This window comes from Lolium rigidum, chromosome 6, assembly GCF_022539505.1.
Source record: "Lolium rigidum isolate FL_2022 chromosome 6, APGP_CSIRO_Lrig_0.1, whole genome shotgun sequence".
NCBI lineage: Eukaryota > Viridiplantae > Streptophyta > Magnoliopsida > Poales > Poaceae > Lolium > Lolium rigidum.
Genome location: NC_061513.1, coordinates 315,321,027 through 315,344,444, shown reverse-complemented (window position 1 = coordinate 315,344,444; position 23,418 = coordinate 315,321,027). Strand labels below are relative to the sequence as shown.

At 44.4% G+C, this 23,418-nt stretch overlaps 1 protein-coding gene across 1 annotated transcript; it reads left to right on the top strand.

Annotated features, from left to right (window-relative positions):
• The first annotated feature begins 6,789 nt into the window (after positions 1 to 6,789).
• On the top strand, positions 6,790 to 10,432 carry LOC124664639 (putative pentatricopeptide repeat-containing protein At5g59900). The gene is made up of 3 exons (XM_047202109.1): positions 6,790 to 9,633; positions 10,089 to 10,250; positions 10,331 to 10,432. Exon 1 carries the CDS (start codon positions 6,790 to 6,792, stop codon positions 9,508 to 9,510), a length of 2,721 nt encoding a protein of 906 aa, XP_047058065.1. The 3' UTR covers positions 9,511 to 9,633; positions 10,089 to 10,250; positions 10,331 to 10,432.
• The last annotated feature ends 12,986 nt before the right edge of the window (positions 10,433 to 23,418 follow it).

Below are 23,418 nucleotides of genomic sequence, written 5' to 3'. Positions count from 1 at the left end.
CAAATTCTTGCAAAAGAAGCACCCATCTAATAAGCCTTGGCTTAGCATCTTTCTTTTGCATTAGGCACCTAATTGCAGCATGATCAGTATGAATTGTAACTTTTGAATCAACAATATAAGGTCTAAACCTGTCACAAGCAAAGACTACAACTAATAACTCTTTTTCAGTTGTAGCATAATTTCTTTGAGCAGCATCAAGAGCTTTGCTAGCATAATGAATAACATTCAATTTTTTATCTACTCGCTGTCCAAGAACAACGCCTACAGCAAAATCACTAGCATCACACATAATTTCAAAAGGTAAGTTCCAATCAGGAGGTTCAACTACAGGAGCAGTTGTTAAGGCTTTCTTTAGAGTTTCAAAAGCTTCCTTACAATCATCATCAAAAACAAAAGTTACATCTTTTTGAAGAAGATTAGTAAGAGGCTTTGAAATCTTGGAGAAATCTTTAATAAATCTCCTATAAAACCCAGCATGACCAAGAACACTACGAATACCTTTAACATCCCTAGGATAGGGCATCTTCTCAATTGATTCAACTTTAGCTCTATCAACTTCAATACCTCTCTCAGAAATTTTATGTCCCAATACAATTCCTTCATTAATCATAAAGTGACATTTCTCCCAATTAAGAACAAGGTTAGTTTATTCACATCTCTGCAAAACTTTATCAAGGTTTCGCGAGCAATTATTAAAGGAATTCCCATAGACAGAAAAATCATCCATGAATACATCCACAATCTTCTCACAAAAGCCATGAAAAATAGCAGACATGCATCTTTGAAAAGTAGCAGGAGCATTACACAAACCAAAAGGCATACGCCTATAAGCATAAGTTCCATAGGGACAAGTGAAAGTGGTTTTCTCTTGATCTTTAGTTTTAACAGCAATTTGTAAAAACCCAGAATAACCATCAAGAAAGCAAAAATGAGTATTTTTAGATAACCTTTCTAACATTTGATCAATAAAAAGGTAAAGGGTAATGATCTTTCTTAGTAACTTTATTAACTTTTCGATAATCAATGCACATTCTATACCCTACAACTACTCTTTGAGGGATGAGCTCATCATTATCATTAGGCACAACAGTCATTCCTCCTTTCTTAGGAACACGATGCACATGACTAACCCATCTACTATCAGCAATAGGATATATAATACCAGCTTCAAGAAGTTTTAATACCTCATTCCTTACCACATCCTTCATCTTAGGAATTAGACGACGCTGATGTTCAACAACAGGCTTTGCATCATCTTCCATATTAATGGCATGTTGGCAAATAGAGGGAGAAATCCCCTTCAAGCATCAAGAGTATAGCCAATAGCTCCTCGGTGTTTCTTCAATATTTCCAATAACCTTTCTTCCTCAAACTCTGAAAGCTTAGAACTAATAATAACAGGATACATTTTCTTATCATCAACATCAGTATATTTAAGATTATCAAGCAATGGTTTTAAATCAAAAACAGGATCTTCCTTTGGCGGTGGTGTTGTACCTAGATCTTCAACCGGCAAGTCATGTTTAAGAATAGGTTGACGAAGGAAAATTTCATCATGCTCATTCCTTTCTTCCCTAAAGACTTCACTCTCACTATCCTCCAAATGTTGCTGCAAAGGATTATTAGGAGCAAAAGCAATAGATGCACATTGTTCAACTCTAAAATCATTATTAGGCAAATCAGCTTCATAAGGAGTTTTGGCAAATTTGGAGAAATTAAACCCATAAGATTCACCAGCAAATTTAGTCACAATTTTCTCTTTCTTGCAATCTATAACAGCTCCACAAGTATTTAGAAAAGGTCTACCAAAAATGACAGGACAAGACTTACTAGCAGCAGAACCAAGTACTAAAAGTCAGCGGGATATTTAATCTTACCACATAGAACTTCCACATCTCGAACAATTCCAATAGGAGAGATAGTTTCTCTATTAGCTAGCCGAATAACCACATCAATATCTTCAAGTTCACAAGAACCAATTTCATGCATGATCTCCGTGTAAAGCTCATAAGGAATAGCACTAATACTTGCACCAATATCGCATAAACCATAATAACAATGATCACCAATTCTAACAGAGAGCATAGGAACACTGGTTTTCCTAGACTTATTAGGATGCGAAACAATATTAGAAGCATCTTCACAGAAAATAATATGACCATCTTCTACATTTTCAGTCACAAGATCTTTAACTATTGCAATAGCCGGTTCAACCTTTATTTGCTCTTCAGGTTCTATAGGTTTCTTTGCACTTTTATTAACAACACTAGTTATAACGGAATACTCCTTCATTTTAGCAGGGAAAGGAGTTTTTTCAATATAAGCTTCAGGAAGAATATGATCAACAGTTTCAATTACAACACATTTATTTGTAGATGAATCGGTTTTATCTTTGTACGGTTCATGATACTTATCAAAATTCTTCCTAGGCAATTCAAAATGAGAGGCAAAAGCTTTATAAAGATTTACAATAACTTGAGAATCAAGACCATAAGTAGCACTCATATTACGAAATTTATCAGTATCCATAAAAACCTCAATGCATTTATAATCATAATTTATACCTGACTCTCTATCTTTGTCGTTCTCCCATCCTTCAGTATTCTCCTGAATCCAATCAAGAAGGTCCCTTTTAAACTCTTCTTTGTTGCGTGTAAATGATCCAGAGCAAGAAGTATCCAACAAGGTTTTATCTTGAAAATAAATTCTTGCATAGAAATTATCAATGATGATATTACCAGGAAGCTCATGAATGGGGCATTTGAGCATTAAAGACTTCAATCTCCCCCATGCTTGCGCAATACTCTCTCCATCATGAGGCCAGAAATTATATATGCGGTTCCGGTCTTTGTGAATTTCACTTGGAGGATAGAATTTAGAATAAAATAGAGGCACAATATCATTCCAATCAAGAGAATCCCCATTCTTCGACAATTTATACCAATGCGCCGCTTTACCAGACAACGATATAGAGAATAGTTTCTTCCTAACTTCTTCCATAGCAATACCTGCACACTTGAATAACCCGCATAATTCATGTAAGAACAGTAAATGATCTCCAGGATGGACAGTTCCATCCCCTTCATAGCGGTTATCCACAACACGTTCAATAATTTTCATAGGTATTTTATATGGAACCTCTTTCTCACCTGGCGCCTCATCCACTACCTTTGCAGCAGCAGTAGATTTTCCAAATAGAAATTCAAGAGAAGATCTCTCCATAATGAGTTATAGCAGCAGGTAGAAAATAAAATCAGCACGTACAGTAAAAGTTTCCCTTACCAATTCCACTTACCAATAGCGCTTCACTCCCCGGCAACGGCGCCAGAAAATAGTCTTGATGACCCACAAGTATAGGGGGTGTATCGTAGTACTTTCGATAAATAAGAGTGTCAAACCCAACGAGGAGTAGAAGGTGTTGACAAGCAGTTTCGATGAAGGATTCACTGTAAATGCTCACAGAAAAAGTATTCAGGGGGTTTTGATATAGCAGATAAATAAAGTACGAGTAAGTAAAATGCGTGAGTAATAATTGCAGCGAGTGGCCCAATCCTTTTTAGCACAAAGGACAAGCCGGTTTGTTTACTTATAATGACCAAACGTTCTTGAGGACACACGGGAATTTAGTCTAGTGCTTTCGCTTCATATAGCTGATTAATCTTCATTGTTTTGATAAGTGTTGTGTGGGTGAACCTATGCTAATGCACCGCCCTTCCTAGGACTAATACATACTTGTGATTATACCCCTTGCAAGAATCCGCAACTACAAGAAAGTAATTAAGATAAATCTAACCACGGCCTTAAACTCTGAGATCCTGCTATCCCTCCTGCATCGATATACCAACGGGGGTTTAGGTTTCTGTCACTCCGGCAACCCCACAATTAGCAAAAGAATACAAGATGTATTCCCCTAGACCCATAAAGGTGAAGTATCATGTAGTCGACGTTCACATGACACCACTAGAAGAATAACACCACAACTTAAATATCAAGCCATTGAATATTACCCAACATAATTCACTACTAACATTTCGACTTCACCCATGTCCTCAAGAACTAAACGAACTACTCACGAGACATCATATGGAACATAATCAGAGGTGATATGATAATGAATAACAATCTGAACATAAACCTTGGTTCAATGGTTTCACTCAATAGCATCAATAACAAGGAGTAATCAATACCGGGAGAGTTTCCCCTATCAAACAATCAAGATTCAACCCTAGATGTTACAGCGGTGACGAGGTGGAGCGGTGGAGATGGCGGTGATGATGATGGAGATGATGGTGATGATGATCCCAATGATGTCCAGGCTCGATGACGGTGACGATGGCGTCGATTTCCCCCTCCGGGGAGGAATTTCCCTGGCAGATTTCAGCTTGCCGGAGAGCTCTTTTCTCTCTGGTGTTTTCCGCCCCGCAGAGGCGGCTGTGACTCTTCGCGACTCTCCCCCTGGAGCTTAGGTTTTCGGGACGAAGAAGTACGCGAAGGAGAGGTGCCAGAAGGGGGTTGTGCCCCCCTCCCCACAAGGCGGCGCGGCCAGGCCTGGGCCCGCGCCGGCCTATGGGGGGCCATGGCGGCCCTCCTCGGCTCCTCCTTTTGGCTAGCTCCGTCTTCTGGAAAAATAAGATTTTCCGTGTAATTTCCGTCAATTGTTGGTCCTCCGAAATATGGCATTCTGACGGTGCTTTTTCCAGCAGAATCCTGACTCCGGTGAATGATCCTCCAATAATCATGAAACATGCAAAATAGATGAAATAACATAAGTATCACCTCTAAATATGAAATATATCAATGAATAACAGTAAATTATGATATAAAATAGTGATGCAAAATGGACGTATCAGGATGTCAATGAAATTCTGCTCCACCTCCTTAGAAGTTACTGTTATATCATTATTCCAGAACAAGACCAAACCACCACTTCTGCCATCACTCTCGGCAACCAACATCTCATCAAACAACAATATCCGTTTCAAAGATTCCGCCTTAACTTTACACAAATGTGCCTCAGACAGAAAAAGCACATCTGGTTTTAGCCGCGCCTGGAGTTCCAGGAGCGCACGAACATCCAAGGACTTGCGCATTCCCGGGCAGTTCCAACATACGAGTTTCATTGCGACCGAACAGACCCCTGTTGGAGTCCGCCGATCCTACAGAATTGTTTGAATTGGCCCCATCCTTTTTCGATCTCCTTTTCCGGTCCTTGTCTGCTATCACACCCACTGCCGGAGGAGCTACTGGGGCAATATCCAGCGCCATTGCATGCAGATCACCTACCAGACCACCGAGCGGGAGCTGCGCATGATCATCTTTCTCCTGGTTAAACTCAAGTCCCCTTTTTGCCCCGGTGAAGTTATTATCGCTAGCAAGCAAATCAACATCTTTGTCTTTCACAGGACTTGTAGCAGTATTTTGCAAATCAGAAGGACTGCCACCATCAGTATTATTCATCGCATTAAACCTCCAGCTTATATTATCATCACGACCATACAAACCCCTCCCCCTACCAGATGGATCACGTCCACGACCACCACCAAAACCTCCTCTGCCACCATCCGTAAATCTTCCTTTCCACGTATCATAATCCGCCTTGATAGAATCCCCCCACTTGAGCGTGTTCTCATCATGTTCCCCAGTACCACATTCGGTATGGATATGACCAAGAAGACCATAAAAACCATAAAATTTGGGTATCTTCTCATATTTTACTGCATAGAATTCCCGCTGCTTCTCCCGAGAAATTGTTACCATCCGAGCCAGAGGTAGAGGAACATCCAGATGAACCCTAACTCGGATAAAATTTCCAATCCCTTACACATTAAGCTCGACAGGAACACACTTGCCAACCTTCTTCTCCACCAAGTTCTTGATAAGAGATTCCCTCTTGTAACCTATTGGCAATTTGTGAATCTGAATTCACACATTAATAAAATTTAGATCGACTGATTCAGTTGGAGCCAGACCATCATACGCCTCAATTGATACAACATTTTGACGAAATAACCATGGCCCCCCTTGTTATACCTTTATCCAACCTCCTAGACAAGAGCATTGCACAGAGAATAGCTTGTCTTCTAACGAAGTGAATATAATCTCCTGAGCAGGACTCCAAGCGACACGCATGTGCTGTTCAAAGGTTTGGGAGTAAAACTATTTGTTGTATGAACCCTAGCCAAAGTCGTCCACTTCATACCTTGTTTCAGAACGTCTTCCTTATCCTCGAGCACGAGATCATTAATCTCATCCTCATCTATCCCGAGCCGCATCAACATATCATCCAGATTACCTTGCTTCTTCGACCCAGACCTGATGGATGAGTCCGTAGTGCTCGCCTGAGGGGACACCATACTCCTACACCAAGTTCCGAGGAAGCCCCGAGGAAGCGCACCCAGATCGATGGAGGAAGGAGAGACTTCTCGCCGGCAGAAGACTGACGTGGAAGGCAGAAACCCTAGTCGCCAGGCAATCGCCTGTTTTCTAGGTCAAAAACCCGAACCGGTATACGTGTACGTCCATCAATACTAGTCCACTAAAAAAAGGATTGGGCACGGAAGAAAAAAGTTACCATGGAGGTCAAAGATGGGGCCATGGCGTAGCCGGCCTCCAGCGCCATGGGGGCCCACTGGACGGGAGTCACCTAGTCATAGCTGCTTGTCAACACTCTACAGCCCCTGTTAAAAAAAAAACACTCTACAGCCCCGTCTATCGTCATTCCCCCAGCTGATAGGTTGCCACCAGCCGACCCGTCACGGACTCCGGCGGCCCTCACCGCCGGCTCGCCTGATGCCTCCTCTACCACGCCGGAACATCGCCGGCGATGCCAACCCCACGCCCACCACCTCCCATTCCGGCATGGTCAAGCTCCTAGCCGACATCCTGCACCACACCCCGCCCTCCACCTGGCCGCCCGCGCTCGCGTCGCCGGCGCTCCGCAGCCGCCTCGCCCCCGCCCACGTCTCCTCGCTCCTCCTCCTCCCGGCATCGCTCTCCCGCCCGGACCTCTCCCGCCGCTTCCTCCTCCTCCTGCCTCCCCACCTCGTCTCCTCGCTCTGCCTCTCCCTCCTCGCGCTCACATTCGTCTCCGCCTCGCCGTCCTCCCCGCCGCCCTCCCCACACGCCGCCTCCCTCCTGCTCTCCCTCGCGTCCTCCTCCCCTTCCGCGTCCTCCTCCTTCTCTTCCCTCTCCCACGCCTCCTCGCTCTCCCCATTCCCACCTGCCACCACCGCCGCCGCTGCCACGCTTCTCGCCTCCTCGTACCTCCGCCTCCGCCGCGCCCGCGACGCAGCCGCCGTCCTTCACCTCTCCCTATCCGCCGGAATCACTCCGAACCAATACACGGTTTCCCAGATTCTGCTCTCTCTTGTCAAGATTCGTCAGTTCACCCTTGCCCGTGCTGTGTTCGATGAAATGCTCCAGTCTGGTGTTCGTCTGGACGAGTATCTTTACACGGCTGGGATTCGGGCCTACTGCGAGGCCCGTAATATCGATGGCGCGAAGGGGCTTGTGGCTAGGATGCAGGACGAGGGGGTCAAGGTCAGCGTGGTGCCGTACAATGTGTTGATGTATGGTTTGTGCAAGAATCAGCGTGTTCAGGAGGCGGTGGAGGTAAAAAATAGCATGGTGGCGAGAGGAGTTGCAGCTGATGAAGTGACTTACCGGACGCTAGTGTATGGGTTTTGTCGGACGGAGTCGCTGGAAATGGCATTGAGAATGACATATGACATGGCCAGGCTAGGCTTTGTCCCATCAGAGGCCAACTGCTCATTTATGCTTGATGGGCTACGAAAGAGGGGGAAGGTTGAAGAGGCTTTCAGGTTAGCTTGTCGGTTGGGCGAGTTGGGCATGGTGCCGAACATATTTGCATACAATGCATTGCTTGATAGTCTGTGCAAGAATGGTATGTTTGGTGAGGCAGATAAGCTTTTCAATGAGATGGTAGACAAGGGTCTTGAGCCAAATGAGGTGACCTATTCAATATTGATACATTCATTTTGCAAAAGGGGGATGATGGATGATGCACTTGATATGTTTGATAGGATGAGGGAGAAGGGTGTCAGAGTGACGGTTTATCCTTACAATTCCTTAATTAACGGTTGCTGCAAACAGGATGATTTAGACAGGGCAATGAGCTTTCTGAGCGAGATGGTTGATATGGGAGTGACACCGAATGCAGCTTCATATTGTCCACTCATAGCTGGTTTCTGTAGAAAAGGGGATCTGTCCAGTGCTGTGGAACTCCACAGGGAGATGGCTGAGAAGGGTGTTGCATGGAATACTTATACGTTCACAGCACTTATCAATGGCTTCTGCAAGGCTAAAAAGATGGATGAAGCTTCTCGGTTGTTTGATAAGATGATTGACAGAAACCTAGTACCAAATGAAGCAACTTTTAATGTCATGATAGAAGGGTATTGCCTGGTAGGTAATATAAGAGAGGCATTCCAGTTATATGATCAGATGGTGGATAGGGGCCTTAAACCTGACAATTACACCTATAGGTCATTGATAAGTGGAATATGCCTGACCAGTGGAGTGTCGAAAGCGAACGAGTTTGCTGCTGATATAGAAAAGAACTGTTCTTTGCTAAACAAATTTAGCCTAGCCGCACTTATGCATGGATTCTGTAGAGAAGGAAGATGGACCGAAGCATATGGTGTTCGGAATGAGATGGCAATGCGGGGAGTCAAACTTGATCTTGTCAGCTTTACCATTATTGTATATGCAGCTTTGGAACAGCATGATGCGGAAAAATCCTGTATGTTACTGAGGGAAATGAAACAAAATAGTGTCAGGCCAGACAATGTGTTCCATACATGCATGATTAACATGCATTCAAAAGCTGGAAACATGGTTGAAGCATTAAATTGTTGGGACAAGATGATTGCTGATGGCTGCTTTCCAAATACCGTCACGTATACGGTTTTAGTAAATAATCTCTGCAAGTCAGGGCATTTGAGCAGCGCAGAGCTCCTTTGTAAAGAAATGTTAGCCAGCCACTTCCTTCCTAACAGTTACACTTATAATTGTTTTCTTGATTATTTTACAACTCAAGGGGACCTGGAGACAGCTAAACATCTCTATCTTGCCATGCTTCGAGGCTCTCTTGCTAACATAGTGACAGTTAACACATTGATCAAGGGGTTCTGTAAGGTCGGGCAGATTCAAGAAGCAATTGACCTTATTCGTAAGAGTACTGAAAATGGTTTTTTTCCTGATTGCATCAGCTATTCTACAGTAATACATGAACTCTGCAAGAAGGGTGATACAAATAAAGCGTTTGAGCTTTGGAATGAAATGCTGTACAAGGGATTAAAGCCTGATATTGTAGCATACAATATTTTGATACGGTGGTGCAATGTCCATGATGAAATTGATAAGGGTTTAGAAATATACAATGATATGATTAAGAAAGGGGTGCAACCGAACTGGCACACATATAGAGCTCTTCTCTTGGGAACTTCTGTGATGACCAGCAAGCAAGATGATATACTGCTGATAACCTGATGTTTAGGGTCACCCTTTTAATGGTCTTAATCAAGTAGTCTGACTCATCACACTGAGGAGCTCCCTGAGCAGTTGCTGCATGACAGATCTGGGGCTGCCAGAATATACAACTGCTTCTTTCAGGTGCACTATTTCACTCTAGGTCTAGTACTTGATGTCATATTTTTAGTAATTAGATTTTAACTTGACGATACTGTGTCAATTGCTACAACTTTCAGTGGTTTATACTGCAGTGGGCAATTTTTTTTCTGTCGGTTCTTGGTGTTGTTTCTTCCATGACAGTGTCCCTTTTGCATAGTAATGATTTGTCTGGTTACTCCATATAGACTGATTGCATGGTTCATCTCAACGATTCTTTGTTGCTCCCTTTAATTGTAACCGCAAGGAATGAATAACGAAGACCATCACTTAAACTCTAAAAGCTTGACATTAACTATTTGCAGTTTCAGTTCTAAATTTGCAAGCAAAAAACTATCTACAGTTTTTCATAGTCAAATTCTGGAAGAAAAAGAAGATTAAATAATATTTGGACAGTGTTATTTCGATCGAGTAACATGGGCTTTTAATTATTGTAACAGTGATACGGCGATGCCTGAGGTTTTGGGCATATCAGCGAAATGGACAAAAATATTGATGGTTGGAGTGGTTGATGAATCTGAATCCGTCGAAAGCTAAGCTCGGTGACCATAACATGGTCCTGCAGTCATCTGTGTGGTACACCTTATCCGCCTTTTTTGAAGGTTTAGTTTGACTTTTACATGTGCACGAAGCTAGCATGTTAACTGATTTGGTAAGAAAACTGAACTTGCGCTGCCAACAGGAACATGATGTCCGTGAATCGTGGTCTGTACGGCATGACTGCCATTCCTGATGGAGTGACGGTGTGCTCGTCTGTCTAGATGCCAGTTGTGCTGGTTTCCACTGTATTGTTCATTCGTTGCAGACCAACTGGGCAAGGTCTCTTGTTTCTGGCAAAACTATACAGGTGATACTTGCAGTGCCCTTTCTATTTGTGTTTGTTACTGAAGTTCTTTTTTTTTGCGTGGAGTTTGTTTTTCAGTTGTACACTTGTGGTCGAGGTCAGTTGAAATACGCAGTGCAGTCTGAAAGTTTTTGTCTGTTGTGTTATTTACCAGGAACTCTGCTGGAAGCCCGGATAATGCAATCCTGCTGTTGTGGAAGTTTCCCTCGTTTGCTCGGACTGCACAGTTTGTTGGCTGTACAGTAGATCCGTGAGTTGCACAACTTTCAACTGTGGCTGTACCCGTTTACATATAAAAGCAAATCGAAGGAATGATCATCCATACGCTTCAACTGTTTAACCCTGACGAGCATGGATGGTTCCATTTGTTTTTCTTGGTGACAGGCTACCAACAGCGCTTAGCACTCTTTTTTTTTCATGTTTGGGAAGCAGACAATGTCTCCTTTAATATGTTGTAAAACATATTGTATTCTTAATGGTTCCTAACTGTGCACGCTCCCAGCGGTTTGGGATGCGACCGTGTTGATGGTTGCCTGAATGTACAGCCACAGTAGAAGTAATACTGGAGCAACGCACCAAACTGATCATGGGCTGCTGCTTGTGTGGTACTGTGGTGTGGCATGGACGATGAAGAAGTTGGGACTCGGGAGATAAAAAAAAAAGGTGGAGGCAAGGTTCTGGTTTTCTTCTATACTAGCAGTATACATGGGTGTACATCTGAAAGAACTTTATGAAAGAAGTACAAGTGCCAAGATCGCCTATACCTGGATCGCCCCTTTTTGTTTTCTGTTGGTGACATTTTCCTTGGCCATTGAGCTTCTGTTAACTCGCTTATAATCACCTGCAAACTGATATCGTATCTGGTCGAATGTATTAATTGTCTGAAATCATGTAGGGTATCATCTGTATTTGCGCATGGCCACATGGGGTATGATATTTTGATCTACATGTGCCATTTGACCGATGTTATCGTTGATCCCTGTTCCCATGTGTCCCATCGCCACAGAGGTGATCTGTATCTTTCATGGCTGGCGCTGCCGTCTGCCTAAGCGACCCGCTACCGTTGGGCGTTGGCACAAAGCTGTAAGAGCATTTTCAGCCGCGTTTCCAAAGGGATTTAGGGCACGTCGGATAAAAAAATGTTCCAAGCAGCGTGTCTTAAAGCTTTTTCTTTTCCGGCACGATCCAATACGGTGTTTGGCGCCTCGAGCCGTCCCCGCTACACAGAGGACGCTCGGGGAACGCCGGACACAACAAAAAACGAGGCGGTCTCCCACCTATCGGCGATAATTTCCATAACCGTTGGTTCGCGCCTTTTATTTCTCGTCGCACCTTCCCTCCCGCGCCTCCCACCCCTCCGCAGCCGCTGGATTTGCCGGCCGTTTTGACGGCTGATCTCTTATGAGAGTCGGCACCATCGTCGCGGCTGGCTCTCTCACCGGCCTTTTCGCCATCGCCGCTTCGTCAGCGCATCCCACAACACGGCGATAAATCCGCCCCACCTCCGCGCATACAAGGTGTTCGACGACTTGTCAGGTAGGCGCGATTGACCGATGTTCGTTGCCTCGGCATATGTGGAGGATCAAAGAATTATCAGCAAATGCAGCGGCACCTTAATCTAGCCCCATTTATTACATTTGTTTAGTTGTTTTATTATTTTTTGTATTTAATTTAAAAACAATCTCAGCAAACATATTTATTTGTATGCTATATTTAATAAATGGTTGTATTTTCGAAAATCCTAAAAAAAGTTTGAGGATAGCGTTTGGGGACACGGCTGGGGAGCGACGTCCTCCAAATACGGTATGAACAAAACACGTCCCCAAACGTGATCCGACACCGTTTGGGGATGCTTTGAATAACGCGGCTGAAAATGCTCTAAATCAGGCCGCCGCCGCCGGCGGTATCTCGAGATATGTGATCATGCATGTGGATAAGTTGATGGGCAGCATGTGCTATCGCATATACTCCCTACTAAAGTAATCGCCGAGACGTCGGCGCTGCCGGCCAACATGGCCATGTTCGCTCCGGCGCAACTTGTCAACTTGGCGGCCGGAGCCGGACCGGACGCAACCTCTTACTCACCTAGTCACCTCTATAAAAGTCTCTACCCAGTACCCACTGAGTTCATCGACCAGCCAAACTCCACCGCACCACGCCTCTCTCCTCGATCACGATCGGGGAAGCGTCCATGGCGCCCAAGCCGGAGAAGAAGCATCCCGCGGCGGAGGAAGCAGTGGCGAAGGATCCCGCGGGGGAGAAGGCCCCGGCTGGGGAAACGTCCAAGTCCAACACCGAGACCACGTCGGCGCCGCCGGCGGAGAAGCCGCGGCCGGCGCTGAGGAACTCCTTCGTCAACGACGTGTTCGAGAGGATCGAGGGCTAGGCGTAGCTTCGATCCAGCGCTACGCTACGACAATAACGCCCAGTGGCCACTAGCCTGTACCATCTCGCCTACCGTGAGATAGGTCTGCTGATTTGGCGCGTGTATTGAGATAGCATTTGTTGATGAAATATGATCCTATTCCCCGGGGCTGCGAGTTTGGGAACATCCTGGTGGAGAGTTGTCCGATCGGTTTCCATCGTTTGTTGATATTGCGCCACGTCACCCACCTCGCGGACAGCTCGTGCCTCCAATCCCTCGTTTGCTGCATCCAACCGACCACCTTGTCGAGACGTCTCGGGTTCGTGGGTTGTTCCTGGTGGAGAAGTTGGCGACGGCAGAAAGAACATATCTCCTTAATTAGTTTTGGTGTTAATGACACGGTTATATTTACCTAATCTTTTGTATAACAATTGTAGGATTTTAGCCATGGTAATATTACCCAAAAAGTTTGAAGAGTTTCAAGTTGTTATAACTGGTTAATGCAAGGTTCTTCACTGAAGTGAATTGTTGGAAGAAGAAATGAAAAGGAAAGAAGTAAAGAAAAGAAAAGGAGAAGAAATGGGAAGAAGAAAAGAAGGAGGAAGGGAGCTGGGAGGCGGAGGTACCGCCGGGCGCGGCCGGTACCATCGGCGGGGCCTGGCCAGAGGTACGGCCTGAAAGAACATATCTCCTTTCGTAAGTGGTTTTGGTGTTGATGACAATATTTATATTCATCTAATTATGTTGTATAAGATTTGAAGGATATAAGGATGATCGTTGTGCCTAAAATTTGAAGAGCTTGAAGAATTTATTTCGGATATGAAATGTGTTTCTTGCTTGGACTTGTTGGAAGAAAGATTGGAAGAGAGAAAAGAAAGAAAAGAAAAGAAGAAGAGAATGGAAGAAAAGAAGAACAAATGAAGAGGAGAAAAGGGGAGGAGGGGTGGCCGCCGCCGGAGGTGCGGGCGGTACCACCGGCCACCCTGCGGCTGGAGCCTCCAGGCTAGGTACCGCCTGTGGTACCGGAACGAGGCCTTATGCCTCAGTACGTTTCCAGGGCATTGGGGAGGTTCGGCGGTACCCCAGCCGGTACCTTGGCCGGAAGCTCCGGCCTCCCCCCTCCCGGGCCGCGCTCCTGGCCCGCCCTGGCCACGTGGCCTGCCCCGAGTCGCCGCGCCGTGCCTGATCGACTGCGGCCGGTAGTACCGGCCCAACTTGGCCGGTACTACCCCTCAGCCCCCTCCAACGGCATCACCCCCCTCGGCGGTATTTATTCTACTTCTTCTCCAATGGTTCCCCAACTCAACTTTTCCCCAAAATCTGAGACACCATTGTTGAGCTCCATTTGCCTAGATCTCTCTACTCCTCCACTCAAACTCCACAATATTTGAGGATTTGCTAGAGATGACCTAGATCTACTCTTCCACCAAAGGGATTTGTGTATCCACAACGCAGAAGGACGCCTCCAGAAGGGCTCACTCTGACGACGAATCGCGCACCGGATCATCGGAGCACAGAAGAAGAACCAGAGAACATCCAAATCCAATCCCAGTTCCCTCGAAGACACCTCCGACGGACCCAAGGAAGAGAAAGGATCCGATGTATACTGGAAGGGACAAGTACCGGAACCCGTCGCCTCTGCGGCGGCCCCAGCCGCCTCCTCCGCCTCCTCGCCGTCGTAGTCCAGTCGATAACACTAGGCCCCATGGGCCTGGTGGAATCAACATCCGTGATGATGTGGAACCTCAGAGGAACAGGAATACGGAGCGCGTGCTGGAGCCCCGTCGGAGTCAGAATGAAGAGCGCGAGCCGGAACCCCGCAGGGGCCAGAACAACGGCGGCGACCACCACCATGGCGAGGGCAGCCACCGAAGCCGGAGCCAGCACCGGGAAGGGTGTGGAGAATCTGAAGGCGGAAGCAAGAGGTCTAATAGGCCCCCTCGTAGATCTCCCTCCCCACCACCCAGTGGAGGAGGCGGAGGCGGAGGTGGAGGCCGTAGATCCCGTTCCCGCTCAAAATCCCCCCTCAATGGCTCACGCGACGCAAGGGAACGTCTCAACGAGTACATATCTGAATACATTGGCCAAAATGCTTTGGCAGGATGATCCAAGAGGAGCCTTATCCAAAGGGCTTGAACCTTAAGCTACCCGGAAATATGAAGCACCATGATGGCAGTGAGAGACCCGATACCTGGATCGAGGATTACTTCAATGCAGTAAGCTTCGCCGGAGGGAACCAAAGAATAGCCTGCTGCATGCTTCAGTTGTACCTTGTTGGTCCAGCTCGTACCTGGCTTGGTGACCTACCAGAGAACACCATATTTTGCTGGTAAGACTTGAAGATTGCCTTCGAGAAGCACTTCAGGGGTACCTACAAGAGGCCTGCCACAACAAGCGACCTGCAAGCATGTATTCAGAAGAAAGGCGAAACATCACGAAACTTCCTCACACGATGGTTGGCAACTAGGAACGAGTGTGAAAACGTGGATAATCGCACAGCTATGCACGCCTTCATCGGTGGACTGTAGAGAGGAGGATTGCTCCGGCACAAGCTCACCTGCCTGATCAATGAATACAATCTTACGTTGGATGACATGATCGGCATTGCAAGTAATCACACCGCCGCTGATGACGACGCAGGTGGAGAACTTGCTGCTACAGCCATACCCCTTCATCAGCAGAAGAAAAACCGCGATAATGGCGGCACCAGCAACAGCAACAAGCGGAAGAATCCCCCGATGACCAAAAGAGCGGCGGATCCGACATGGTCGCCGTGGCGTTCCAACGCGGAGGTCAGGGAGGCGGAAGAGGCCGCGGACGTGGGGCCGGAGCCGGCAGGGGCCAGCAGCGCGCTGACAAGGTCACAACTGCTGGGTTCCGCGCTCCCCAAACCTACGACGAGTACAGAGACATGTCGTGCCTAGCCCATATGGATCCGGCTACCAGCAAATCCTCTCACACTAACCGCAACTGCAAGTGGGTCAACGACCTGAAGGTCGACCCAGAAGCAGGCTACAAGCAAGCCCGGAAGCACCACCCACGTGGCAAAGGAGGCAAGGGCAAGAACAAGAAAAAGGACGAGGACAGTTCCGTGGCGATGGACGAGGATGACGCTTCGCCGGATCCCAAGGAGGGTTCCGCAGCTAACAAATCCAATCCCTTCATCAAAAAGAGTGTTGGTGCATACCACACCTTCCTCGGAACCCCGACAGTCCGCGCCAGCAAATCAGTGCTCCGGATCCTGAACTCCACAGTTCCAGCTGTGCCGCAGTATGTCAAGTGGTCAGAAACTCCGTGTACGTTTGATAGGACGGATCACCCCACCATCATTACAAAGGAGTGCTACGCCTTGGTTGTAAGTCCCCGCATCGACGGGTATGATTTATCCAAGTGCCTTATGGATGGCGGAGCCAGCTTGAACATCATGTACCTGGAGACTCTGGAGAGAATGCAACTTACCAAGGAACAGCTCAAGCATAGCAACACCGTGTTCCACGGGGTGGTTCCAGGTAAGAAAGCAAACTCCCTCGGCAACATCAAACTTCTCGTGGCCTTCGGCGATGTTAATAATTTCCGCGAAGAGATGATCACGTTTGAGGTCGTGCCTTTCAAGAGCTCCTACCACGTTATCTTCGGCAGGCCCACCTACCACAAGTTCTACGCAAGAGCGTGCTACATCTACAACAAGATCAAGATTCAGGGTCCCAATGGTATGATCACCATATCCGGAGACTATAAGAAATCTCACGAGTGCAAGTTAGGCGAAGCCGCCTTCGCAGAATACGCGTGATATCTGGAGAGGAGCTGCAAGGCTACAGAGCCGCGGTGGATCCAAAAGAGATGCATACCACCAAGAAGCAAATCTCCGAACAGAAAACTTCATTCAAGGCCGAGATAGATGATACATCTCAAATGTATCTATAATTTCTTATGTTCCATGCTAGTTTTATGACAATACTCACATGTTTTATATACACTTTGTATCATTTATATGCATTTTACGGCACTAACCTATTAACAAGATGCCGAAGCGCCAGTTCCTGTTTTCAGCTATTTTTGGTTTCAGAAATCCTACACAGGAAATATTCTCAGAATTGGGCGAAACAAAAGCCCAGGGTCTTATTTTCCACGGAGCTTTCTAGAAGACCGAAGGAGAGACGGAGTGGGGCCACGAGGTGGCAACCCCACCAGGCGGCGCGGCCAGGAAGGGGGGCGCGCCGCCCTAGGGTGTGGGCCCCTCGAGCCTCTCCCAACTCTGCCCCTTCGCCTAATTATTCTCTCCGTCGTGAAAACCCTATTACCGAGAGCCACGATACGAGAAAAGTTCCAGAGTCGCCGCCGCCGCCAATCCCATCTCGGGGATTCAGGAGATCGCCTCCGGCACCCTGCCGGAGAGGGGAATCATCACCCGGAGGACTCTACATCACCATGATCGCCTCCGGACTGATGTGTGAGTAGTTCATCCTTGGACTATGGGTCCATAGCAGTAGCTAGATGGTTGCCTTCTTCCCTTATGCTATCATGTTTAGATCTTGTGAGCTACCTATCATGATCAAGATCATCTATTTGTAATGCTACATGTTGTGTTTGTTGGGATCCGATGAATATGGAATACTATGTCAAGTTGATTATTGATCTATCATATATGTGTTGTTTATGATCTTGCATGCTCTCCGTTGCTAGTAGAGGCTCTGGCCAAGTTGATACTTGTGACTCCAAGAGGGGGTATTTATGCTCGATAGTGGGTTCATGCCTCCATTGAATCTGGGACAGTGACAGAAAGTTCTAAGGTTATGGATGTGTTGTTGCCACTAGGGATAAAACAACAATGCTTTGTCTAAGGATATTTGTATTGTTTCCATTACGCACCGTACTTAATGCAATTGTCTGTTGTTTGCAACTTAATACTGGAAGGGGTGAGGATGCTAACCCGAAGGTGGACTTTTTAGGCATAGATGCATGCTGGATAGCGATCTATGTTCTTTGTCGTAATGCCCTAAGTAAATCTCATATTAGTCATCATGATATGTATGTGCATTGTTATGCCCTCTCTATTTGTCAATTGCCCAACTGTAATTTGTTCACCCAACATGCTATTTCTTATTAGAGAGACACCACTAGTGAACTGTGGACCCCGGTCCATTCTTTTACATCTGAAATACAATCTACTGCAATCATTGTTCTCTGCTGTTCTTTGCGAACAAACATCATTCTCCACACCATACGTTTAATCCTTTGTTTACATCAAGCCGGTGAGATTGACAACCTCGCTGTTAAGTTGGGGCAAAGTATTTTGATTGTGTTCTGCAGGTTCCACATTGGCGCCAGAATCCCTGGTGTTGCGCCGCACTACACTCCTCCACCAACAACCTTCACGTGGCCCTCATCTCCTACTGGTTCGATAACCTTGGTTTCTTACTGAGGGAAAACTTGCTGCTGTACGCATCACACCTTTCTCTTGGGGTTCCCAACGGACGTGTGCTTTACGCGTCATCAAGACTGTTTTCTGGCGCCGTTGCCGGGGAGATCAAGACACGCTGCAAGGGGAGTCTCTCACATCCAATCTCTTTACTTTGTTTATTGTCTTGCTTTATTTTATTTTATTTTCAGTCTTGTTTGCTTTCTTTATATCAAAAACACAAAAAATTAGTTACTTGCATTTACTTTACTTAATTTAGTTTACTTTACTTATTTTTATTATTGCTAAAATGGGTACTCCTCAGAACACTGAGTTGTGTGACTTCACAAGCACAAATAATAATGATTTCATATGCACACCTATTGCTCCACCTGCTGCTACAACAGAATTTTATGAAATTAAACCTGCTTTACTAAATCTTATTATGAGAAGAGCAATTTTCTGGTGTTAGTTCTGATGATGCAGCTGCCCATCTTAATAATTTTGTTGAACTTTGTGAAATGCAAAAGTATAAGGATGTAGATGGGGATATTATAAAATTGAAATTGTTTCCTTTCTCCTTAAGAGGAAGAGCTAAAGATTGGTTGCTATCTTTGCCTAAAAATAGTATTGATTCATGGACTAAATGTAAAGATGCTTTCATTGGTAGATATTATCCTCCTGCTAAAATTATATCTTTGAGAAGTAGCATAATGAATTTTAAGCAATTGGATAATGAACATGTTGCCCAAGCATGGGAAAGAATGAAATCTTTGGTAAACAATTTCCCTACCCATGGACTGACTACTTTGATGATCATCCAAACCTTTTATGCAGGATTGAAAATTTCTTCAAGGAACCTATTGGATTCAGCTGCTGGAGGTACTTTTATGTCCATCACTTGGGTGCCGCAACAAAGCTTCTTGATGATATGATGATCAACTACTCTGAATGGCACACTGAAAGGACTCCACAAGGTAAGAAGGTAAATTCTGTTGAAGAAACCTCCTCCTTGAGTGATAAGATTGATGTTATTATGTCTATGCTTGTTAATGGTAGATCTAATGTTGATCCTAATAATGTTCCTTTAGCTTCATTGGTTGCTCAAGAAGAGCATGTTGATGTGAACTTCATTAAAAATAATAATTTCAACAACAATGCTTATAGGAATAATTCTGGTAACAACTATAGGCCATATCCTTCTAATAATGGTAATGGTTATGGTAATTCTGATGGTAATTCTTACAAAAACAGTAGGAGTGTACCCTCTGGTCTTGAAGCCATGCTTAAAGAATTTATTAGTACACAAACTGCTTTTAACATATCTGTTGAAGAAAAGCTTGGTAAAATTGATGATCTTGCTTCTAAGGTTGATAGTCTTGCTGCTGATGTTGATCTTTTAAAATTGAAAGTTATGCCTAATGAAACTAAGGATATTAAGTCATTTGCTACAGCAAACGCTATCCAAGTTCGAATTAATGAAAATATTAGATTGATGGCTGAATTGCATGCTAGGTGGGAAAGAGAAGAAAAACTTGCTAAAGAGAATAATGTAGCTAAAGTTTGGACTATTACCACCACTAGTAATGTTGATGCTTCACATGTTGCTAAACCCCCTACTATCAATGGTAAATAATTGGTGTTGGCAATGTTTCTACTCCTAATGCAAAGCGTGCAAAACTGCCTGAAACTGCTAAAACTGCTGAAACTGTTTGTGATAAAAGTGCTGAAATTTTTCAGAATATTGGGGGAAATGATCCCATTGCTTTAGATCATAATGGTTTAGATTTTGATAATTGTCATATCTCTGAAGTCATTAAGTTCTTGCAAAAACTTGTTAGAAGTCCTAATGCTAGTGCTATAAATTTGGCCTTTACAAAACATATTACAAATATTCTCATTAAAGCTAGAGAAGAGAAATTAAAACTTGAAACTTCTATTCCTAGGAAGTTAGAAGATGGTTGGGAGCCCATCATTAAGATGAAGGTCAATGATTTTGATTGTAATGCTTTATGTGATCTTGGTGCAAGTATTTCTATTATGCCTAAGAAACTCTATGATATGCTTGACTTGCCACCGTTGAAAAATTGTTATTTGGATGTTAATCTTGTTGATAATTCTATAAAGAAACCTTTGGGGAGGATTGATAATGTTCACATTACGGTTAACAATAACCTTGTCCCCGTTGATTTTGTTGTCTTGGATATTGAATGCAATGCATCTTGTCCTATTATTTTGGGAAGACCCTTTCTTCGAACTGTTGGTGCTATTATTGATATGAAGGAAGGGAATATTAAGTATCAATTTCCTCTTAAGAAAGGTATGGAACACTTCCCTAAAAAGAGAATGAAGTTGCCTTTTGATTCTATTATTAGAACGAATTATGATGTTGATGCTTCATCTCTTGATAATACTTGATTTACCCTTTCTGCGCCTAGCTGAAAGGCGTTAAAGAAAAGCGCTTATGGGAGACAACCCATTATTTTACTTCTGCAATTTTTGTTTTATATTTGAGTCTTGGAAGTTGTTACTACTGTAGCAACCTCTCCTTATATTTACTTTATTGCATTGTTGTTCCAAGTAAAGTCTTTGATAGTAAGGTTGATACTAGATTTGGATTTCTGTGCAGAAACAGATTTCTTGCTGTCACGAATTTCAGTAGATCTCTTTGTAGGAAACTCAAAAAAATCTGCGAAAAATCATGAGTAATCCTCAGATATGTACGCAACTTTTATTCAATTTGAGCTTCTTCATCTGAGCATGTTAAGTGCCTCTAAAAAAATCTTCTTTACGGACTGTTCTGTTTTGACAGATTCTGCCTTTTATTTCACATTTCCTCTTTTCTATGTTGTTGAATGCTTAAGCATTAAAGAGAAGTCCATTATCTGTTTTCTATGTTGTCCCGGTATGGATGTCCTAGAGTTGAGATGTATCAAAAACGAGAAATCAAATGCGATCTATCTCCTTGGACCTTTGTACAGACGGCTGATGACCCACAAGTATAGGGGGTGTATCGTAGTACTTTCAATAAATAAGAGTGTCGAACCCAACGAGGAGCAGAAGGTGTTGACAAGCAGTTTCGATGAAGAATTCACTGTAAATGCTCACAGACAAGTATTCAGGGGGTTTTGATATAGCAGATAAATAAAGTACAAGTACGTAAAATGCGAGAGTAATAATTGCAGCGAGTGGCCCAATCCTTTTTAGCACAAAGGACAAGCCGGTTTGTTTACTTATGATTACCAAACGTTCTTGAGGACACACGGGAATTTAGTCTAGTGCTTTCGCTTCATATAGTTGATTAATCTTCATCGTTTTGATAAGTGTTGTGTGGGTGAACATATGCTAATGTACCGCCCTTCCTTGGACTAATACATACTTGTGATTATACCCCTTGCAAGCATCCGTAAATACAAGAAAGTAATTAAGATAAATCTAACCACAACCTTAAACTCTGAGATCCTGCTATCCCTCCCCGCATCGATATACCAATGGGGGTTCAGGTTGTTGTCACTCCGGCAACCCCACAATTAGCAAACGAATACAAGATGCATTCCCCTAGGCCCATAAAGGTGAAGTATCATGTAGTCGACGTTCACATGACACCACTAGAAGAATAACACCACAACTTAAATATCATAACCATTAAATATTACTCAACATAGTTCACTACTAACATTTAGACTTCACCCATGTCCTCAAGAACTAAACGAACTACTCATGAGACATCATATGGAACATGATCAGAGGTGATATGATGATGAATAACAATCTGAACATAAACCTTGGTTCAATGGTTTCACTCAATAACATCAATAACAAAGAGTAATCAACACCGGGAGAGTTTCCCCTATGAAATAATCAAGATTCAACCCTAGATGTTGCAGCGGTGACGAGGTGCAGCGGTGGAGATGACGGTGACGGTGGTGGAGATGATGGTGATGATGATCCCAATGAAGTCCAGCTCGATGACGGTGACGATGGCGACGATTTCCCCCTCCGGGAGGGAATTTCCCCGGCGGATTTCAGCCTGCCGGAGAGCTCTTTCCTCTCTGGTGTTTTCCGCCCCGCAGAGGCGGTTGTGTCTCCTCGCGATTATTCCCCGCACCTTAGGTTTACGGGTAGATGAAGTACGCGAAAGAGAGACGACCGAGGGGGGCTGTGGGCCCCCTCCCCACAAGGCGGCGCGGCCAGGGTGGAGCCCGCGCCAGCCTATGGGGGCCCATGGCAGCCCTCCTCGGGCCCCTCCTTTTGGCTGGCTCCTTCTTCTGGAGAAATAGGAACTTCAGTGTAGTTTCCGTCAATTGTTGATCTTCAGAAATATCGTATCCTGACGGTGTTTTTTGCAGCAGAATCCTGACTCCAGTGAGTAATTCTCCAATAATCATGAAACATGCAAAATAGGTGAAATAATATAAGTATCGTCTCCAAATATGAAATATATCAATGAATAACAGTAAATTATGATATAAAATAGTGATGCAAAATGGACGTATCAACTCCCCCCAAGCTTAGACTTCGCTTGTCCCCAAGCGAAACTGAACTCGGTAAACAAGACCACATGTTTATGGAGTGAAGAGTCAATAAATAAAATACGGACAAGAAGCATCACATTTAATTCACACACGACATTCTAGTGAACAACTTCCTCATATAATTCAACTTGAAACAAGTAAAGGGAAATCACAGATAAAGGTGCATAAGAAATCATAATTGGTGATGGCAAACTTCGTTCTTGGTCAAATAACAATTAACAGATTGTACTTATCTTTCGAGCAGAGCTCTTATATTAAAGCTTATATGGCAAAACTTGCATACTCAATCATAATAATCTCCTCATAATCATTGATAACCTTCAAAGCTATATTCATTCGGATAAAACTTGTACTAAACAAGGAAGAATAAAAGGCATTATTAAGTAGATCACAATATAAATGGTTGGATCACAACAACTCAATTGCTTGCTTAGGATAGAGGGAAATAGGTTTACTGACTCAACATAAAGTAAAAGATAGGCCCTTCGCAGAGGGAAGCAGGGATTAAATCATGTGCTAGAGCTTTTTAAGTTTTGAAATCATATAGAGAGCATAAAAGTAAAGTTTGAGAGGTGTTTGTTGTTGTCAACGAATGGTAGTGGGTACTCTAACTCCCTTGCCAAACAGA